This window comes from Melopsittacus undulatus, chromosome 3 (assembly GCF_012275295.1).
Source record: "Melopsittacus undulatus isolate bMelUnd1 chromosome 3, bMelUnd1.mat.Z, whole genome shotgun sequence".
Taxonomy (NCBI): domain Eukaryota; kingdom Metazoa; phylum Chordata; class Aves; order Psittaciformes; family Psittaculidae; genus Melopsittacus; species Melopsittacus undulatus.
In genome coordinates, this window is record NC_047529.1 from 116,452,155 (window position 1) to 116,474,694 (window position 22,540).

At 42.8% G+C, this 22,540-nt stretch overlaps 1 protein-coding gene and 1 long non-coding RNA gene across 4 annotated transcripts in view; one reads left to right on the plus strand and one right to left on the minus strand.

The window, feature by feature from the left end:
* NEK2 (NIMA related kinase 2) overlaps window positions 1-8,275 on the plus strand; it is a 92,776-nt gene extending 84,501 nt beyond the window's left edge. For 2 of the 3 annotated variants that reach the window (XM_034060594.1, XM_034060593.1), the window contains 7 exons: window positions 885-1,122; window positions 1,690-1,772; window positions 2,027-2,153; window positions 2,935-3,154; window positions 4,135-4,189; window positions 4,271-4,341; window positions 6,651-6,874. In XM_034060594.1, coding sequence (XP_033916485.1) covers window positions 885-1,122; window positions 1,690-1,772; window positions 2,027-2,153; window positions 2,935-3,154; window positions 4,135-4,189; window positions 4,271-4,341; window positions 6,651-6,874 — 1,018 coding nt within the window. Of the gene's footprint in view, window positions 1-884; window positions 1,123-1,689; window positions 1,773-2,026; window positions 2,154-2,934; window positions 3,155-4,134; window positions 4,190-4,270; window positions 4,342-6,650 lie in introns of all 3 variants that reach the window. The other variant, XM_034060592.1, reaches the window with a different exon arrangement.
* Window positions 862-21,697, minus strand: LOC115945617 (uncharacterized). The gene is made up of 4 exons (XR_004549461.1): window positions 21,456-21,697; window positions 4,897-5,094; window positions 3,603-3,685; window positions 862-1,299 (listed from the first exon to the last, which is right to left on the minus strand). It is a non-coding gene; the product is annotated as an uncharacterized lncRNA (long non-coding RNA).
* Window positions 21,698-22,540: the final 843 nt, after the last annotated feature.

The window sequence follows — 22,540 nt, forward strand, 5'->3', positions numbered from 1 at the left end:
TTTATGCTGAAGTAGTAAAAACCTGAGCCCTCCTGTGCGGCAGAAGCTGTTGAAGGATTTTGGGCTGCAACGCTACTATGCATGTGGCTGAAAACAGAAACCAGCAAGTCATAGCTCTTGCAGATGGGCAGCTTGAGCTGTTGATTTTTCTGTATTGTCCATCAGTTAAACTACTTGTACCCTGTTTTTTGTTAGAACACCAGGATACATGCAAGGGAAGAGTGTTAAAAACATCTTTATGTGCTCGCATGTAATCTTTGTGAAGGCATGAAGTTGATAAGACTTCACCTTGGTTTGATTTAGACTTGGCAGTCTATTTGTTAAGTATAACATCAGTTTTAACATTAGTAAGTTAAACAGTACATAGCAGCATGTGTCACTTTGTGAGGATAGTCTAAAATGGCACAGCATCTGCTCCAAACATCAGTGTTTTCATTTGAGGAAGGTTATACTAACAGTCAGTCCTGTCCTGGCTCTGTTGTTCTATGTTGCTCGTTATAAACAACTGGCAATGCACTGTTATAAGTGATCAAAGGGACAGATCTCATCACAAAAGTGTCAAGTTATTTGTGCTGTAAGCAATGGAAATGCTATGTCTTTGTTAAGGTTTTTTGGGAGAGGACGGAAGTATCACAGGGGTTCTGCAACAAAAGTCCAGATGTCTTCCAACATATTTGGAGTGATTTTTTTAAGTTTCCTTTGTTAAAAATAGCTTATCTAGATGCCTGTTGCTGTTAGTTTGCTGTGAAGGTGCTGGGGTGATTCAGTGATGTTTTGTAACTGTAGTATTAAAATGTTGCCACCACACTAAGACTGGCAGCAACTACTTAAAAATGATGTATGCTCAGAGAATACCTTTATTAAACAATGTGATCATCTTTCAGGCATTACTTGGAAGAAAGCTTTGTTCTCAGAGTACTGACTCAACTGACACTGGCCTTGAAGGAATGTCACAGGCGGAGTGATGGTGCAGTCACTGTGCATCGCGACCTAAAACCAGCAAATGTCTTTCTAGATAGCAAGCAGAACGTGAAACTTGGAGATTTTGGGCTGGCAAGAATATTGCACCATGACACCAGCTTTGCCAAAACATTTGTTGGAACTCCATATTACATGTCTCCAGTAAGACCAGCTTTCTGTGCCTCATTTCCACTTTTGTGCCTTCAAGATGTGTTTTCTGCAGTGTTTGTCTCAGTTCATTAATGCTTAGGAGGTTTTGATACAGATACTAGTTGCTCTTCAGTGTGTAAGTCTTGATACGTACTTGGAATATTAGAGAGATGTTGGAGTACATCCTTTCTGAAAAGGAACAGGGAAGCTTGAATGTTTTGGTTTTATAAAGTAAAAAGCTTATTAAACTACCTCTTGATGATAGGATTTTAATCTGTGGAAATGAACAAGGAGTTATTTCCCTGATACAATGCATTTTTGTGGGGGAAAGATTAACATTGACTGAAATATGGGGTTGTATCAGCTAAAGATTAGAGCAACACTTCAGTCTTCTACAGTATAGCACTGCTATAACTTGTTAAAATCCTGCTGCTAGTAATAGCTGTGGAGATTAAGGTGGAACCTTAAAAGTAACCCCAGTAAATAATAGTTTAATTCAGGTTTGAAGAGTAGCTGATTATCCTGCAATAGTAGAACAATGTCTTAGTTAATAACCCAAAGATTGTCCTCTTTCTTTAGGAACAAATGAACTACATGTCCTACAATGAAAAATCTGATATCTGGTCTCTAGGATGTCTCCTGTATGAATTATGTGCTCTCTCGTAAGTATAGTAGTGCAGTAATGAATGTAGAGACATAGCTGTTAACATGTGTATAATTAAAATTTGTAGAGATAAAAGCATAGAGGCTTCAGAAACTAGTCCTAGAATTGTATTTCTGTATTGGTCTTGACATTAGGTAGTCAAAACAAGCCTTTGACTGCAGCTTTTTTTTCTTAGTCTGTTTTTTTTTTAATTTAAATGAAAATGAGTCAGTAAAATTAGTGAAAGAAACCAAGGAAAATGTTCTTTTTCAGTCCTCCATTTAGAGCTTGCAGCCAAAAGGAGTTGGCAGAAAAGATAAAGGAAGGGAAATTCAGGCGAATACCATATCGTTACTCAGAGCAGCTGAATCAACTTCTCAAGGAGATGCTGAACGTAAAGGTAAGAATCAATTGTTTTTCCACCTAGAACTTGAACTGGTACTGAAATACTTGTTTCTTAATTACAAAATAAACTGACCTGAAGTACTGGTTGCTATCACCTTGTCACTGGCAACATCACTTGCAGGGGAAGGAGGAATTGTGCTTTGAGTCCATTAAAGGTAGCAGCTCAAGTATGTAAAATGTATGAAAGGCTGTCTCAATATTGTCTTATACAGAATTTCCTGACAGCATACATAAGGCCTTATATCTTTAGGGTTAGAATGGTTCCAGTGTGTTTGGAAGTGGGAGTGGTTAGTTTGCTTTCATTTTGGGGTTGACTTTATATGGCTACCACATAGCTCATGCCCCATGGCTAGCATGGGGCTGTTGAGAAAAGCACTGCATGTTAGAACAAAGCTGTAACAAGAACCCAAGTCTTCCAACAGATATGGATTCTTCAGGAATCAAGTGATAACTACAGATGTAGAGCGCTTGCTACAGCACTTGCTAACAATTGCCCCTGTAGGCACACCACCCCATTCTGTCCCTGAAAGGAGTGAGAGCCTGGGCTAGGAGAGCCAGACTTACAGCCTTTGGAGCTGAGGGCTTGGTAACAGCCTCCTCCCTTGGCTTTTGTCATCTGGTTGTGCTGCCCCTTCCTAATTCAATTTTTCTCTGACTTCTCCTTCACTGTATAGCACTTCAGCTGGTTTCCATCTGTAGTGGGTCTTGCTTAGGAATCCCTGGAGCTAGTATTTCTTGGTTACAGATGGAACCTATTGGTAATGTCTTCCCTTTAGGATTATTGCAGGCCCTCTGTTGAAGATATTCTGCAGCACCCTTTGATAGCAGACTTGGTGGCAGAAGAGGAAAGACAAAATCCAGATAAACGAGGCTGGAGATCATGGGAGCCAGAAAGGTTGCATTATTCAGATGCTGCAGTGAATGAGCTGAAACGGAAGGAACAGCAACTACAGGAGCGAGAACAAGCCATTAAGGACAGAGAGCAACGTTTGGAGCGTATGATATTCCATTTTGGGAAGGGGGTGGCAGTGGGGTTCTGATTCAGAAGAGTAAGTGTGGAGGAAGGAAGACTAGATGGCTTTAAAACTCCTCATTATAATGCACTAGGATATTGTAGTTTGACATTCATGACTAGATTTCTGTTTGAAGACTAAAGCAAGAATGCCTGGGTTTATCTAGACTAGTTCTTGTTTCAAGCTACTATAATTAGCAGTTTGGATATAGAAGTATATATCTATATATTGCCACATGAGTGGCAATTAGGAAAGTATACAGGAAAAAAGGGTCTGGGTATATTCTGCACTGTGCGGTTTAAGTTGCTTTTCACCCACTGTGTAAGTTAACGTTGCCTGTATTTGTATATAACCTAAGGTCATCCTGATATTGGAGCAAAACAGAGGAAGCAAACTGCTTTTATAGAAGCTGCACCCCACAAGTAGCTTACCTGTGAAACTATATAGATGACTGGTCCTCAGGCACTGGAATTTCTTGCCCACATGAAATACCTGTTTGCGTATGCAGTAGACTCTGTAATACAGAGTTTAACAGTATAAATTGTTTTCTAAGCCTGAAGCACTGCTGCTGGTGCTGTAAATGGAGTGCTTAGTCATAACTGAATCATAGTATCTGGTATCTAAATATTTAGATCTGCTAAGTATTTAGATCTGCCATGAGTTAGTGTGCAGAGCAAAAAGATGCTGTAGTTTCACTGTTGCAGATATGGCAGAGTTTTGAGGGAAGGGGAAAATAGACCTGCTGGCATTTTGGAGCACTTCCTTAGTGCTTTATCAGTGCATGGATAAAGGTGTATCTGCACAGCAGCTACCTTTGGTTAGAGCCATAAATGCAGGAAATATAGCCTGTCAAATGCACCCATAACTACTGTCTTTTCCTGCAACAAAATCCATCATGTTCAATCACTCTTAACTTTAACTTTTACATGTTAACACTGCATACTACTGTATTTCTACTTCCAGAGAGAGAAAGGGAACTCTGTGTTCGTGAGAGACTGGCAGAGGACAAACTGGCCAGGTATCTTACTAACCTAGAACTTCCTATAGCAGAAACTCTACCATCTTAGGACAAAAATTAAAACTTTTCTTTTGAAAACAGAGCTGAAAACCTGATGAAGAGCTACAATCTCTACAAAGAGCAGAAGACGACAGCTTGTGCAGATGGTCCAGGTATGGAAATACACAAGAAGCCACTGGCACTGATAAATATAGGCTGGAAAGAGGAGAAGAATACCTCTGCTCAATATACTGTACTTAGTCCCGTTGTAGCAATACAAACCCCAGTATCTCTGCATTGTTGGGAAGAGACTTTTGATTTTGTACTTTGCAAAAAGACTTAGTGGATGATGCTCAGCCATGAGTCTGAGCTACCACTGTCAGCACTGCAGTCTTGTGCTGTTTTGTAAACTAGATTCTTGTTGTAAGCTAATAGGAGTGCTGACTTGTAACCCAGCCTTTACTCAGAGCTGCCATTATTTTATTTATGGATGTCTTTTTACAGACTTTTGATGAAGTTAATTTTAATAAAATTTCACACTTTTAATCTCTTCAGCTTCCAAAAATTTGGTGGGAAGTTAATATTTGTTGCAAGTGACTCGGGTGTGATTGGTGCATCATACAAGATCTAAAGATCTTCACATCTAAACAATACTATTACGAGCATACTCCAGTTTTTAACACACCGAAGGGGGGCTTTAAAAATGTGCTGTAATACTTCCTGCCTACCTGTAGTTTAATCTCTGAGTATTTGTTATGCCGTTAGTATGTGACATTCACTTTGGCCTCAGTTGTTCAGTCCTCATCAGAAGATGTAGTATCATCTCTTCGTTGCACCCATCTTTTAATAGTAGAAGTAATTTGAGTATCTCAATGCATTTTGAAGTAGTGGTTAGAATATTAAATGTCTGGATCCTAAGTAGTGCTCTAGAACGAAGAAACATGAACACACTTTAACATGCAGCAATAACATCTTCATTTAGTTTTGGTCAGATAAAGCAAGATAAACATCTCACAGCCTCAAATACAAATAAAACTGAAGTTCAAGTGCTTATCACAGCATGTAAGAATACAGTTGTTAGTGGTACTTGAGCTATTTCTAACATCCCTGTCAGTTTTGAGTATTCCACCTCTCAACATATGGTCTAACTTTGATATATGAAAGAATATAAAAAACAAACTTGCCTTGGGCTTTTCTGATGTTGCCTCTAGTCGTGGATGATTGAAGTTCAGTAAGTTTCAACATTTGCTTCAGTTCTCTTCTCCATCTCCTGCCCCTTTATAAGGTATTTTGACCTTAACAGGACTAAGTTTTGAACCACTTCAAGCAGTTACTACCCTGAGCCGGGTATCTTGCAATATCTGCAGTATCTTGCATTATCTGTAGGTCACTTGATTAAACACTTGTCACAATGTTTGCTACTATTCATTCCATAAGCACTCCAATTAATACTGTTTCTAAAAGCCTCCTCTTTCTGATATGAAGGAGCTAAGTGTTTCTCCAGTACACTACCAGCATCACTTGCTTCCATTATCTTCAGTTGTTCAAATAATACTGTGGTTTTTGAATGTATCACACATCTTAGACCCCTAATTTCTCCTCAAAGTCTGTGTGTGGTTAATTTCACAGTAAAATGGCAAACCCAAAGTCCCGGTTTCTAAGACAGGGTCTTAGACACAACCCTATTTTTGCAGGGATTTTCTGATTCTTAGTGAAGGTTTCAATGTTAAAACAGATACAGTTTACCAATATGGAACTATAAAGTGCTGAAATGTTCACTAGCCTCTTCAGTTTGGCCCTTCTAACTTGCTTATTGCATCTTTGCTCCAGCCTAATGAATTGAAAATGAAGGCTTCAGCAGTGTTAAGATTAGAAAAGCTAAACCCTTGATTCAAAATAAAAGTAACCCCTCACACCTTAAGCTGAGCTTTGTGAACTTGGTGTTTATGAGAAGCAACTCAGCTGTTTTAATAGATTTTGGTGGTATTTTCTGTACCCTGAGTCATTGAAAACAAACCAAGCTAACTGCCTTTTCCCTGTGGCAGTTCTGTACTGCTAAAGGAGAACTATAACATGAAAATTCCTGTGCTGGAAGCTGCAGTGAAAGTAACTTGATCATTTTAAACGCACCAAACTCACTATTCATCAGTCAAGTCAGAGCCATTTTGTACCCCATTGACTTAATACAAGGATAGAGCTGGAGCAGTGTGGATAATGTAGAAAGGGCAGGTTGGGTCTGCCCCTGCTATGAATGAAAGCAAAATGTTTCGTAGCTGGGACCCCCATTCTCTATTTCCCTTTGGAACTGCATTATGTTACTGCTGGAAACGAAAAGTGGAAGAGTTGTTGCTATGAAATGCATTTAATTAGATCACTTAAAGCCATAGGTAGATAGCAAAATGGGTAATAGGCTTAAAAATATGAGCTAAGCAACAAATGTTGAAAGATGCACTAATTCAGTCTTTATTGTTTGACTTCTAAGATAATGCACTGCTGCTGCCCTTCCCTACAACCAAGAAGAAAGTACACTTTGGAAGTGAGGAGAATGCTGGGACTTCTGTTAAGCTGGAAAACCATCCCCTTTCTCAAGGGAAATGCTCTGATCTCAGAAAACGCCTGTATGCTGCCAACCTACGGGCTCAAGCACTGGCTGAACTGGAAAAGAACTATCAACTGAAGAGCAGACAAATCTTGGGCATGCGCTGAAACTATAACACAGGTCTAAAGTATTTAACATTTTAAAGTTGATTAAATGTGCTGGAAGCTACTTGTGCCTCCCTCTTTTAAGCTGGAATCTACTGAAAGCTTATTTTAACAACTGTTGTACAAGCTCTTAGCCTACAGCAGGTAGCTCATGATCAAAGCATAAGAGATTATGAATTGTATTAAGAAAAAGTATTTTGTCCTCCTGTTTACCATATATTACTCTTCTGAAAAAAGAAATATTGTAAATCAGATGTTTTTAAACCGATGTGAGAAGCTTTTTAGATGAAAAATGTAGAGATTCACAATCTGTAGGTTAAAATGATGCTGTATGTAATGTACAGTACTTGGTAAGTATATTTTGTGTATGTAAAACATCAGTGGCTTTTTGTCTGTGCTTGTTTTTTAACTATCAAAACAGCAAAAGGAGATTTTGTGTTCTCTCTTTCCACTAAGCGAGGGACCTATCAAAGTAGGCTACTTGTAGTTTAATGCTGACTAATGAATGGCACAGGTCAGCTTAGTCCTATTGAGGAGTTTATTTTGTGTCACCAAGCAATAATTCTGCTTTATTAGATTCTTAACTACCCAGCAGAGCTTATCATAATTGCTTGCCTAGTGGTTATCCTTTTCACCACCACCTTTGCTTAAAAGTTAGAATATGACCATTTTGGTTGCTAGTGTAAAACTACCACTGTTCTAGTGGCCACGACCTAGTGCTCAAGTGTGGTAGAAGTGTCTGGTGTGTATGCAGAGCCAAAGCAGCTCTCAGATGTATTTGGAGGGTGAATCCCTGCTTTCTCACTGTGTTTGTACACTCAGATCTTTCCCTTCTAGGCCTCAATCAGAAAATCTGCACTGCAGTTTACTGGCCTTCATAGGGATCTATTTTGTACAGTCTGTGGAACATCCAAGGCTACAGTGTGAAGTGGGGTTAGATTGATCTGCAAAACATTTAGTATACAAGAATTAACTGTGGGCTTTGTCATCCTCAAACTGCAGGTACCAGTGAGTGAAAGGAGAATGCAAATGCTCTGTTTTTAACAAGGCCAAGTTAAGAAAATGGCCTTAGAGATCTGGGCTTTTTCCCCTTGGAATATACAGCAATTTCTGCCTTTAAATGTAGCAGAGCAATCCTGCAGCTTTCCTCTTTAACTCTCTGGTGACCTCAAGGTGGCACTGTTGCCCTGTAATTGTTGGGAGTTTCCTTTGGTCTACAGATACAGCCATACAACATTTAAGAACTGATTTGGGTATCTTTTTACCTGCTTTGTTTCAGAAAAGTCATCAGTGTATTGCTGTAAGATGCCGATTTTCTTGAGCTACAGATGCTTAAGTACTTATTTCAGTATAATTCTCTCCATTTTGATGTTTTGCATGTTTCATAAAAATAGTCAAATCAAAGTCCTGGTTAGCAGTTACAGTTCTATGAATAAGAATTGCTATAGAGAGTGCAAACTGTATCAATCACAATGGCAGGAATAGATGGAACAGCTTAAGTTACAGCTGTAGCATTGAGCTATTTTAGCTGTGTTACAATGTCTTCTTGAAGTATTATCATTCTGACATGACAAATGCAGTGTTTCTTAAGGTTTTGGAAACCAGACCTTCCTACCACTATGTGTCAAACACAGGGGAAGGCATCCTGGAGATGGTCTTTGTTGTCTCTTAGGATTTTTGCTTTGGAATCCTGAAATTCATGTTTTCCTACAAAAGCATAATTGCTTTTCCCAGAGCACATTGCAGTTGCATTCAGGATGTAATTTTACAGCTTAAGCCTTACAGGAGGATAATAATGGTGTACATTGTTGAATGCTGTGAGATAAATTCATTAATGTTTAATATAAATATCAGGAATTTTAATGAACTGTAGGTGTGGGTACACAAATGATAGACAGAAGTCGCCTCTGAAGTTACAGAGGTTTATATGTGTAGAATGTAATTTAGCTAAAGCATAGACTGGAGGGAAGCTGCATCATCCTTGAAAAGCATGGACCAGATCCCTAATTTCCAGCCTTCTTATGTGACCTCGACCAAGGCCCTATCCCTGGCCTTGGGTTCCCATCTGTAACACTCATCACAGAGCGAGCTCAGAGACAGCACTGGGGTGGCAGCCACTTTGGTCTCCTCCTTTGGGCAGCTGTGCGTGAACTATCGAATGGAATTTACTGGGAAAGCAGTGGTGAGTTACCAAAGTCATTTATTTACTGATAAGCCTGGTCAGTGTCCCCTCTGCAGCCAGGTGACTAGGCCATTCCATAAACAGTGTGAAAGTGCTGGCCAGCTGGGCAGAGGAAATGCTTAGAGGAAATCAGACTTAAATCTAGAGGACCATGAAGCTGCTTCCTAAACATAAATATCAATAGGCTGTTTAATCCATCCTATATCATTGAGCAGGTGGAGAGATAAATCCCTCTGGAACAATTACAAATACCTGATCATGGGGAATTTTGCATTTTTGCTTTTACTGTTGATAAGTAACCCAGGAGCAAGTGATCTGATCCTAATAATGGCACAAGCCAGTTCACAGGCACTTACTGCAGGATTAGATCTCCTGCAGTTTCCTGCATGAGAAACAGGGCAAAGGAGAAGCTCCTGGTATTGCTCTTGTCTTCATCTGAAAGGGCGAGCCTGCTCCTCACGCTGGTGGTCACCTTCACACAAGTGTGTGAAGGTGAATTATATCATCAAGTGTACCTCTTGCTGTGCTGATGAAGATGAAGCCTATTTCCCTCTAAGCAGTGTTTGTAGCATCCATAGTCCAAAGGACAGTGACAGCATTTGGGCTGTGCCTTTGTCTTATTCTTCTATTCCTTGTGTAATTTTATGAAGCCAGGGGAATCCTAGTAGCTAAAAAGCTGTTGTATCAGTGTAGAAGCCTTCCCTAAGAGCCTGCTTAATACATGTTTCACACTGTGGAAGACTTTGGCCTAATAAAGGCTACGCACAGTATAATCTACATCAGGTATTAGAAGCATGTTTTATTTATATCTTTACTTAAGTTAGCTGAAAGTTAAATATTAATCTTTACAACTTTAAAAAACTGCACGGGCTGATAGTGTAATGCCACATATTTTTATACTGCTTTTCTGTTCAATCTTGCCTTCAGCCAGCTCAGCAATGCCAAGAAGTTACTATACTAGAGGCAACAGCACCTTTATCTGGCATTGTTTTGGAGACAAAGTGCACTTCTGAGTCTCAGCTGCCATGGAAGGATGAAGCTGTGTTGGGGATAAAACCCCTCTGATTCTATAAAATGGACTCATGCCAGAGTTTTATGCTATAAAGGGAAAAGAAAGGCTACAGAGATACCTGAAATTAGCTCCACACAGCCTCAGTTTTCAATGTAAGCTCTTTCTGGGTAAGGAAACATATTTCTGGAGACTTTTGGCTGATAACTTTCATCTGTGACTCGTTTCATTTCTGACTGATGCAGGATGCTTGTTGCTGGGCTACCTGGTTCAAGTTGAGGTAATTTACAGGCCCACTGACATCGCATTGTTCACCACTGTGAATACATTCTTGGTCTCAGCACATTATGTCTACTTCCTTTGCAAGTGAAATGATGACTTGGACACCACATGCAGTGAGTAATAACTAATAATATAACTTCCACTGTCACCTTTCATATGTCATTTTTCAGTAGTAAAATGAATGCAACAAGCAGATTTATGAGGAACGTGGCAGGTACTTAGCAGGTACTTGAATACTTGACTAGAGTTTTGGGGTTTTCTTTCCATTATTCATCCTAACCTGGAAACCTTTTGTTTGCAAGGACAGCTGCTAAATGCTTCTGTACTGTTTAACCAGCAGGCCCTGCTCTTGCAAGGTCAGCAGAAGCTAGCAGATCCACAACACAAAGTTTTGCACGTGTTTGTGTCAGTCAAAGCCCCAAGGACACAACAGGAGCCCAGTGAAGCCAATGACAAGGTTTCCTTCAAATGCAGTGAACCCCTGGCTGGGCTTCAGCTTCACTAGCCTCAGACATACTAGACATTCGTGAATGCCTGTTTGCTATTTGGGGAGGGAGAGCATTGCCAATGGCATAGCAGGAACAAGCGATCCATCTTCCTCAACAGAACTGAAGACAAGCCACTTCATGTAGAGCTCTTGATCTTGGCTTCCACCAAACCAGACTTCCCTTGGCAAGAACTGAGTCAGGAGCTGTCAGAGCCCCCTAGACTTGTATCTGGTATTAGGGAACAGCAAATGCATGGGGTTTTTTTCTGCTCATAATGTATTTCATCATCCAATTGCAAATGGCAGCAACATTATCTGCCTGAACTCTCAGCTCTCCCTAGATCAGCAGGGACCCCTCCAGTGACCCCAGAGCTAGTGGCTACTTGGGTCATGAAGGAAGTTCAGAAGACCCTTCCTGACAAATGCAAGTGTTAAAGTCACTGAGTGCTAATTGCCAAGTAAAGCCTCTGCTGGCTACTACTAATCAATCTTTAGATGCCACTAGGGAAAGATAAATATGGATTTTATGGCACTTGGATGATAACATAAACAAAGCCATCAGAGCAAATGGCAGATCGTGACTGATAATGATTTCCTGGGAGGTGAAGCAAATGCCTCCTATGGCAATGATCCACATAATTAGCTTGTACTGGATTATAAGGATTTCGTGGTTGCAACTAAAAGCAGGAGGAAGCATCAGCATTAAAGAAAATTATATCATCAAAGAAGTAGTCAGTTGGGAAAATAGCCTAGTTTTATGAGAATTCTTACAGACTTGCCTTTAGGGCACATTTTAATCTTTCTCCCAGGTAAACTGAACGCTACAAAAACCTCAGTTATGCTAGCTCCTAAAGGGACAAGTGTGATCAGAGAACTGCTGCTGTGTGATGCAGAGGGATGCAGGCTAGGGACTCACTCTCATCAGGTGTAAGGTCATTTGCCATCAATCTTTATGCAGTCAAGTTCAGCAAGGTGGTGAGCAAGGTGAGCAACCAAGAACGTGTCACTGAATTTCTATGTAAGACACAATGAGTCAATTTCCCTGCTCTACATTTCCCACTGTTTTTCAAAACCAAATTCTGGTCTCAGTGCTTGAGGTCTCAAGACAAAACTGGAAGCTACAGGGGTGACCTCAGCTCTGTGCAAAGCCACATTCAGTGGGGCTCTACATGTTATCAAGAGGGGAAAGGGCATGAAACTATACTTTCTAGTTACTGATTGTAAGTAAGGGACTGAAATCTGGACCCTGCATCACCTGAGCCCAGGGAATTTCTCTGGGCAGGGCCCTGGAAGCAGTATTTCAGATGCTTAGAATGGGATTTGTGTATGAACAACCACAGCCTTCACTTGTGCATGTTTTTAACCTCCTGCCGTGTTCATTTTGCTGCCTCCCATTCCAGCTCCATGGTAGACTCATCCTGTCACTGCTGCTAATTTGCACTTGCTGCTGGCATGGCTGTGGGTGAAAGCAGACAGATGAATACTGGCAAGGAGCAGAGAGCTGATCACAGCCTTGGACACGTGGTCCTCTCCTTGTACTCCAGGGAATGAGCTCAGCTGAATGGCAAAGCTCAGCCTTGGGGTTGTGCCAGACAGAAACCATAAGTTTTGTTTCCAAATCTGACACTGCAATGGCTTCTTACATGGAATCCTACAGCCTGGCTTAGACTGAGCAGATGTCTAATGGTCACTTGCTTTTTTAATCCTGTTTTTTACAGCTTTGATCCCACCTTCAAAGCCACTTTCTGGATGTGAAATAGCACTTGCTGGAGGTCAGTTCTAAGTTCAGCATTATTGCAATGGTTTGCAGTGTTTGCAAAGTGGCCTGTTATATCTGCACTGCCTTGGCTACACGCAGAACTCGGTCAGAAATAGTTGTTCTTAAAGGCTTGATGCAGGTCCTGCCCCTGCATCCCTTCCTAAGCTGTGTCTGCATACCCGTAGTTTGGGCAAACAGCCACCTTTCTCAAAACATCCCACCCCAAAATTCCCCAGAATATCTTTAGAAAGTGGGATTGAAGGAATTACTGTGCTGTGATGAAGCGCTTTCACATCTGTAAATGCGGAATCATGCTATTGAACTCCTAACCTTGGAGTTGTTAGTGGACGTTTAAAGATAATACTGTGTATGTAACTAGAGGACTGGTACAAAGTTGGAGAGAAACTATGTATTGTATGCATTTATTCTTGTTACTATCTATAAGACACTGTCAGTTTTAGCCCTAGCCCAGTACCAGGCTGTGAACAAGTATCTTGTAGTGATCTGACAGTAAAATCACCAATAGTTCTCTTACAGAAAATCAGAAGCATCAACAAGGAAATCAGTGAATAAAATCATGTCTTTGCAACGGTAAGGACAGCTTCCAGCATATGCAAACACAGGAATATCTTCTACTCTTCTTTTTAGTAACCAAACAGAACAATCAGCCTCTTCCCTCATTTACAGATTCATTGTAAGAGCATTGTATTGGAGGAACAGTAGCTGCTCACTGCTTTAATGCCAGCAGAATTCCTTACCATGCTGTAAATCATGATTGTAAATCATGTCATCCTGTTTCAGCCTCAGCAGTGCTGAGCACCCAGTCTCAGCAATGTATCTCCCTAAACACACACGAGGCATTTAAGACCCCTGATTCCTTTCCTGCCTTTGGTCCATAGTCAATAATAACAAATGCATGAAAAACACATCAGATATTTTCCACCCTTGATGTTATTCTAAGGAAGCTCATTTCTGGGACTTGCATTATGGGGCAGTGAGGGTTTTGAAGGATGGATCTAGTAGAAACAAACCCATGCTGATATCTCGTCTTTGCTCAGCTACTGGGTCCTTCCCAACACACCAGTGCAGACCACTAAGTAAACTGCTCAGTGGCCACATCTACCCTTCTAATGGTATTCAGTTAATACCAGTCTCCAACTGACTGACAGCCTTACTTCCTCCACAGGAGAGGGAGTTCACTCTGAATTAACAGGACAAGCCTGTCTCTGTATGTACTTGGTGCTTTGCATCCTCATGGAGAATGCTCAGATTAGTGTCATTCTTGCTTATTTGTTTTAGGAACTGGTTACTTCTTCAGAAAAGAGGAAGGATAATTTTAGGTGATCTTATGCAGATTACTGAGGATTTATCAAACGATCGTATCTGGTATATTTTCCTCTTGTTTTACTATGTCTGAGCATGGGAATGAGAGAGGCTGTTTAAACAACAGCAGTTTATTGACAGAGCCTTGGGATTTCATTGTCTGGGATGGTGGAAACATTAACCCTAATTCAGCATTGTTGGAAGCACAGGATTTCCATATAATTGCCTTTGCAAGGCAGGACTTAAAAGTGAGCATTTTCCTTTAGTCCCCATTTCACAATCACTTCTTCCTCTGGGAGTTCAGGGGAAACAGACCTTTGTGCAAATTTTGGGCCAAATATCATAATTAAGAGTCCATTGCCCCTTTCAGCTGTTGGGTTTGGGTCACCTCTTTGCAGCACGTTACTTCTGGATTTCCTCTCCTATTCATCCTCATTGAGGTTTTATTTATCTACTTCTGAAACATTCCCAATATCTGGACCTGAGTGACTGTGGCTGCTCTTGCCAGCACAGTGACAGCCAGGGGCCAGCAGAGCAGGGCTGAGGTACTGAGGGATGAGGGCAGCTTTCCCATGACCCGAAATCTTTCTGTCCCTGCTGACTTGGTATCAGACAAACAGGAGGCAATTCAGGCAGGAGTCTTTGATGTGAGAATCTCTGAGCCGGGGTTAAAGTTATATCAATTCCACAGCTCCTAATGATCAACCTCTGAGCAACTCAATTTGCCCTTGAGATTATCTGTGATATTTTTCTTTCATCTCCCTTAGAGCACCTGTGAAGGACAGGGGATTCCCAATGGAACCCATCCTTTTGGACAAAATCGATCCTGGTAAGAGCTCCAGATAAATGCCTTTTCCCCACTCCTCTGCTGATGAGTCTTCCAAGTTTCTGGCCTGGGTGCCATCAGCAGGATGATGGTGTGAGTGCTCAGCAGCTCTGGGACACATCTGCTATACATCAGGCACTGAGGAACTAAGAGGAAAGCTGCTGATGTATGTAAAGGTTTGCTCTTAGACTGTAAGTGCAGGAGGAATCCAGCCCTGTGGGAGCCGTTACTGTGGCCTGTCTGTGTACAAAGTCCTGCCTTTTTGATTTAGAGTGTTGTTTCCAAACCTCTTTCCCCACCATCCCTCATTTCTATTCTCCTTGGGGATGATTCAGTGGAATAAAGCCACGTGAGGATAACACCCATCCAGCAAACACACCTGAGGACAGACTTAAACTGAGTGTTTCATCACTTCCTGAAGAAGGATGTTTTTACACAGTGATACCCTCATGTTTGTATATTACAAATAACACAGCTTATTAAGAAGTCATTTTAGCTAAAGAGAGACTTGCAGAAACTGCCCAACAAGTAAGCGAGGCTGGCAGCAGGAGGCAAGAACCTTGGAACTGATAGAAGTAACTCTGCCTATTATTTACCTTTGTTTTTTCTCCCCTCCTGCTGTGTTTGCTCCATCTTGTCTGTCTGCTCCATTTCCTTTGTGTTTGTCAGTCTCACTGGTTTTGGTTGTTTTGCATTCTTTACTGTGTGTGTGTGAACATGATGTGCACACTGCACTGACAATAACACTCAGATGACCACATCTGTCATTGCCAAGATTTGTGTGCATGTTTGATGCTACACTTGTGGTCATTTGAAATTCCACAAACTGAGTCCATCTTGGGAATGTAACTACTTCCCCTCTTCTTTTTGAGATTAACAGCCCTTAGGATTGCTAAGAGGGCTGGAAGAACTCCCCTGACCTCACTGGAACTGTCAGGGCAAGTAGATAGCAGCATAGAAATTAGCATGCTAAGTGCAGGCCAGAGTTTACCCTGGGTATCTGCATATTCTTTTGATGTAGAAGGAGTATTGTGTTCTCCTCAGTGCTTGGCTACAGAAGCATTTCTCCAGCAGTAAAACCAGGTTTAATTATTAGCTGCTTTGCCACCTCGGTGGCTTCAGCAGGCTTCAGTGTGTGGACTGCAGATCACAACACTCAGGCTGCCTGGAAAGGAAAAGCTGAACTATTCCCCTCCAAAGGCTCCATCTCCCAGATAATCAGGAGTGAGCATAAGGTGCTGCTTGCTGCTGCTCCTGTCACTTTGCTGCAGGCAGGAGGGTCCCTGAGCACTGGTCCTATCCTGCTAGCACAGAGGGATGATCTCTGCAGGGTTCCCTTGCTGGGCAGAGCAGATAATGTAGGAACATGAAACTGAGATGCCTCCAGGTTTGGGTTACATGGGGCACACCAGTCACTCCTCAAGCTCTGCAGGGAGCACTGGAGGCTGAGTGCCTGGCTGGAGCCCAGGCCAGGCTTCACCACCTGTGCACCTGCCTTTGGGCAACCCTAAGGATGCTTTCCATAGGCTAAAGATGATGAGGGACCAACAGACCCTCCTTTTACCCACGGATTAGGTGGCACGTGAACTGCTGCGTTTTGGCTGTCAGGGAAGGATGTCCATGTACAGGGACCTGTGTTACCATCCTGAGGAGCACAAACAGGCTGTGTGACACAGTTACAGCAAGCAAGGAGACACTAAGGAGGTCAGAAGGACACTGGTGTGCGGGGGTAGGATGAATCATCTCAATAACAAGAAAGCTCAGTCATGCTTGTAGGAAGCACAGGGCCTTGCAGCACTGCCAAGTGCTAGATGAGGCTGGAGCCAGTGCCAGGAACCCATTACATGTAAAGTAACAACAGAGATGGAGCAGCTCCTCCCAGCCCACGTGCTGCCATTCCCAGCATCTCAGCAGTGTGCACACCCAATTCCTTGTGCTCCCACACAGTGTCCTAGAGGGGAATCCGCTGGTGTGGGTGCCTCCCATGGGGGACTGTGTCAGCCCAGCCTGACTCCTCGGGGAAACATGGACACATGGATGCTCTTGGGTGTCTTTCTGTGCACGTACAGGCTGCAGTCAAGTCTCCATGAATCTGAAGTATGTGGGAGCATTTTTCCCACTTAGGATTAAACATAGAAGTGTTGGCTATCATTACTAACAAGCAGAGAAGCTCTGAAGGCCAGCTTGGAAAAGATCTAACTCACTGATTTTTAACAGTATCTATCCATATATGTATTTCGATAGCGCTTATAGTGATTATATACCACTACAATGATACAGTGCATTAACAACACTGGTGTGCTGCAATGCTGCTCATCAAATAAGCACATATTTTGCTTATTTATCTATTCCCTTTTTTTCACAAGAATCTCTTCCTATAGGGAAACTTCCAAGAAAGAGGCTCTGGTTTCTCTCATTAGCAAACCCACAAAGTCTGTCTATCATGTGGCTAATAAAAAACTGAATAAGCGTCCTCCTAGACCTTGGCACTGTCCACCATCCTAAGGTTATATGCAGTTTAACTGCAGCTTTTTGCATAAGAGCTTGAAATACAGCAGGAAAAATACCTTTATCCCCACTGTTAACTAGGCAGATAATAGACCCTGTTAGTCAATAAGGGCACGTATTTCACCAACAGATTACTTGTGAACTTGATGGACAAGTCCTTCCCGGGCCAGCCACGGTTGCTGCTGTATTTCATATTTGCTTTGTCATCTTGGCAGTGGTACAAACGGGTTGCATTGGCTCTGCAGCTACTGTGGCATCATTTCATCATCCTGTGCTGATGTGAACTTTTGTTTTCCTAAACATTAAGACAGAAACATCTGGCTAAATAGAAGCAGGTCAACGCAAAAACAGCTTTCAAGAAGCAGTGTTCCCAGTTGCTGTTTTGCTATGAGAAAAGCCATTTATAATGCACTGTATAGAATTAAGTCAGTGAGATTTAGGTTAAGGCTTTCTGAACATTCATGCCTGCAGTGGGGCTCCTCCTTGCTTCATCACTACATAAACGACCTGCTTTCCAAAAGCAGCCACCACTCCTCTTTGCTTCCAGGACTGATTAAATCAAAACACCTCCTCTACTCCCGTTAATTTTAGCTTGGAGACACAGCTTTGAACAGCACATTTCTGCTGTATTAGTTTAAGTACTGGTATTAACAAGATGAGCCACTGGATTCTACTCTTCCTTCTGACATTGTTCAGTTCGATGCATTAAAGAACTCACTTAACTCATGCTTTAACATAGGAGTAAGAAAAAATCTTTGTCTTATAATGGGCAGAACTAACACTTGGGGGCAGAAGTCGCCTCATTAACTTTTGACCTAATCCCTGAGCTATTCACACCAGGTTTTCTTTACAGTCAGTGACAGAAACAGGCACTGTAAGGATGGGGTTCATCTAATCAAGTCCATACCACTGTAGGAGGAGATAAACCACGCTGCAGGCTCCACTGACAAAGCTGATTACATCTCTGTTGGCTCTAAAAGGGAGGCTCGTGATCTGAAGACGTTTGTGTGTGAGCTACCAATTCCCAGGCATGAATCCCTCCCTTATTGTGCAGCTGAAGCTGTGGTTTCACGATCGGCATCAGCAGCTGTGGGCTGCTGCCAGTTCTCTGTCACACACTTCCCTGCCCTAATCACATGGCTCCATGCGTCAGCTCCAGCAGTCCTGCAGCCTTGGTAAATAGGAATAAGTTGCTGAACTGCCTGAAAACTAATGCTGAAGATGAAGAATTTGGGTTTGGTTGCACTGCCAGGCAGAACCGATGCCCCATATAGCATCATATGTCCTAATTCCTAGCTCTAAGGTCTGCCTGGGGACAGGAATGTCATTTCTGAAGAGGAAAAGTGAACTGCCCTTTTTCAGAACTGGGTTTTGCTGGGACCAGCTTGAGGACCACAAAATAGCCTCTGTGGAAGGCAGTGCTGAAAATCAATAGATTTAGTTGCTGAGCATAAAGTTAACGTGTTTATGGTTACTGCCTTGGAGTGTGACTTGACAAACATCAAATACTGATCCTTGAAAAGAAAAGAGGTGATGAGCCATAGAACAGACTTTCATGTCTCCACCCCTTTGCAGAGGCCACGACTGATGCCTGGAGAAAGGAGCAGTGGCAGCAGGTCTCAGAACTGGGATCACAGCATGTTCCAAATCCCAGTATCAGCCCTGGGGAGAAGAAATGTTCCATGATTGGGACTGAAAACAATGTTACTTCTGCTCTGGGCAGAGATGCTCTTCAAATAGGTCTCAGAATCTGCAGAAAATGTTACAGTGGGTGCAGACTTGCTTTCAGTAGATGGCATTAATTATATATTAATTATGGCATCATTTCCTAGAACAGCTTCTTTCTTCCATGGCAGGGGGGTTGGAACTAGATGATCTTAAGGTCCTTTCCAAGCCTAACTATTTTGTGATTTTATTTCTAGATATCTACAGCTTAGAAAGGGCAGTTTGTCACAGAACCATAGAATGGTTTGGAAAGGACCTAAACATCATCCAGCTCCAGCTCCCCTCACACTAGAGCAGGTTGCCAAGCCCCATCCAACCTGGCCTTAAACACTGCCAGGGATGGGGCAGCCACAGCTTCTCTGGGCACCCTGTGCCAGCGCCTCAGCACCCTCACAGGGAACAGCTTCTGCCTTAGATCTAACCTGAACTTGCCCTGTTTCAGTCTGAACCCATCACCCCTTGTCCTATGGCTGCAGTCCCTGATGAAGAGTCCCTCTCCAGCATCCTTGTAGCCCCCTTCAGACACTGGAAGCTGCTCTGAGGTCTCCACGCAGCTTCTCTTCTCCAGGCTGAGCAGCCCCAGTGTTCTCAGCCTGTCTCCATACAGGAGGTGCTGCAGCCCCTGAGCATCCTCGTGGCCTCCTCTGGACTTGCTCCAGAAGCTCCATGTCCTTCTTATGTTGGGAACACCAGAACATAAGCTTGGCTAATGGCTGATGAACAGGTATTAACAGCATCTACAGACCTAAATGGGATCTAACAAAAGCAATTCTAGCAGCAAAATAAATACTGATAGCAATTTGTGTAATAAAGGGAAATTCATCCATCTCAAGCTGATAGAGTTAATAGCAAATATATAAATGGTAGAATGATGAACATGCCCTTTGCAGCTCACTGCCCTTGAAGCTTATTGTCCTTGAAGCTCATCAGCAAGAGATCAGCCCCTTGAAGGACATTACATAAAGGGGACTTTGTGTGATCAAGAGGCCAAAACAGTCTCTGCTGGATGTGTGTTGTGGTGGTGAGAGAAGCAGGGATGTGTGGTAGAGGAGCTGGTTGGAAACACCAAGAGTATCTGGGTTGCTTGCTGAGGATGAGCCTGAGGCTGCCCTCCAGATCAGACCTGTTGGTGTTGGGTCAGTGGGAGGCTGTGTGTTGCACAGGGGCGCCAGTGCCCTGGTAGTGCTGTGCTCTGATGTACACATCCAGTGATGGCTTCATTCCAGTTTCCCTGGGGATCTTCCTCTTCTGAGCCAATACTGCTCTCACACCAAGTTCTTACATGGCCTCATTCAGTCCCCAGGACACACAGAGGTGTACAAGTGTGGCCCCATTTCTCAAGGCCAGATGTGCCACCACAGGACATGTCTTGTGTGGCAGCATTACACAGAGGTGCTCTGCAGCCTCACACAACACAAAGCTGCACTTGTTGAACGAGTTTCAAACTGACTTTTCAAATGCCAGAACATGCACATTTATCCTTTCCCTGCAGCATTAGCTGTTCTTGTAGGGACCTGACCTACCTCAAAGGACCTGAGTGACCTTCTTCCAGCAAGAGACCTTTAGAAACCCTACACCAATGAAATCCAGCACCCTACAGTGACAATGGAAATCCCTGCTCACAGGTACCCAACTTTGATGCCAGAAAGTATTGTACGCTCTCTGACAGGGCCTGATGCTGCAGGTAGGTGGAGCAGGCACTGCAGTGAGTAGCACACATCTCTCTCAGTGGCTGTCCTCAGCAAACAGCCCATTGATACTTGTCACCACAGGTCCCAGAGAACTGGCTTAGATCAGAGCAATCTTCTGTTCTTCCTTAAGATAACAGAAGGTAGAGCATAACAATATGATTGATTTATGAAAAATGCTGTAGGAAGGACGAATTCAGCAATAACTAAAAATGTCACCAACCAATCAGCTGCAGAGGGACTTTTCATTCCATGAATTACAGAGTTTCCCACTCCTGCTGAATCACTGTTACTATCTTCCCAGCAGAGAGGATCTGCACTGTGAGCAGAAGTGAAGAACACCACCCTTCTGTCTGACTTCTTTCCTTTAATGATTAATATGGTGGTGACTTTTCTAGTAGGATCCACTTGAGCTGAATCAAGTATCAGCTCTAATATGTTATTAGCATTATCTTCACAGTTGATTAGAGCAACCATTTTGCAGACAAAGTGTAACCAAAGCAGCCAGGAAATGCTCTGAAGCCCACTGAAAGCAAAACCCCAACCAACAAAGCATGTTCATCACAAACAGTAATAGATTGTGCAGTTAATTGTGCCAGAAGTTAGGAAGGAGCTACAGGCTGCCAAATGCCATTGGATCAAATGGCTTGACAGCAAGAAACCAAAATAACTAACCTAGAAAGGAAAGGTCAGATAAAGCTGCTTTCCTGAATGGGGATGTAACAGTGAATTTGACATAGAGCTGTGTGAACAGTAATACTCACTTTCCATTTGTTGTGGTTTTCATTACATTACCTTGTTGATGGAGGTAACTGGACAGTGAATGCTTCTGCTGGCTTTCGTGTTGCTGACTGGGTTTCATCTGAAGAAGCCTTGTAAGGACAGCTAGCAGAGAGAGACACTGCCTGCAAGAGAAGCAGCCTCAGATGAACACTGACAGCCTTGAAGTGGAGCAGACAGATGGAGTCATGTTTGCCAGAGTCCCACAAGCCTTTATTAAAAGCAGACAGTTCTGATGACTGCACAGAAAGGGAACAAGTTAGGTGTTAAAGGAGGCAGCGTGCTCTGTAATATGTGATTGCATTAGTGGTTTATAGGCAGGGCTTCACCTCTCCAGGTGGAAGGCAGAGTGCTGAAGAGCCCCCTGTGGCACAGACCTCTCCACATGCAGCCTTGCCCAGGAACTCAAAGGAAACAGCAGTGAGTTTATTTACCCAGCAAACATGCTGAGCAACAGCGAATCTCCAACCAAAGTCCTTCCCACAGCTGACTCCAGAGCACTGGAACACCTTGCAGAACCAGACCAGCTTTCTGTGTAGCTTTTCCCTCTCTTGTCACCCAGTCCAGGGCTGGCATGAGGCTGGATGCCAGTCGGAATCACTCCTCCCCTCAGCACACAGTTTATGGTACACAGGCAGATTTGGAGACAGATCCTTCCACATGTGCAGTCCGGAAGCTGAGCAGAGAAAGAATTGGGTGAGTCAAGAACAATGCCTGGAAGCCTCAAAAATACCCAACGACAAAAAACCTGGAGTCCTCCCTCCTCCGAAGACACAGCATTCTCCTCAAAAGCATAGGTAGGAACACAGTGTTCTCCTGTAACACACCATTTATGGCTTCATTGGGTACCTTTATCAGTCCCCTTCCCATTAATCTGAACTTTTATAATGTTGCCAGATGGACAGCCTTAAATTTAGGAACTATCTCCGTTCCTCCTGGATGCTGATGTGTGGAAATACAATAGAAAAGCCTGGGAACAGCAGTGCAGAGCAAACTGGTCCATGAGAAAGAGCCTGGGGAAGAGGTAGCGACGTGAACTCTTACATGGTCTGTGCCTGACCTGTTTGGCAGCAGCACTGCGCTGCCACAGGGATCATTCC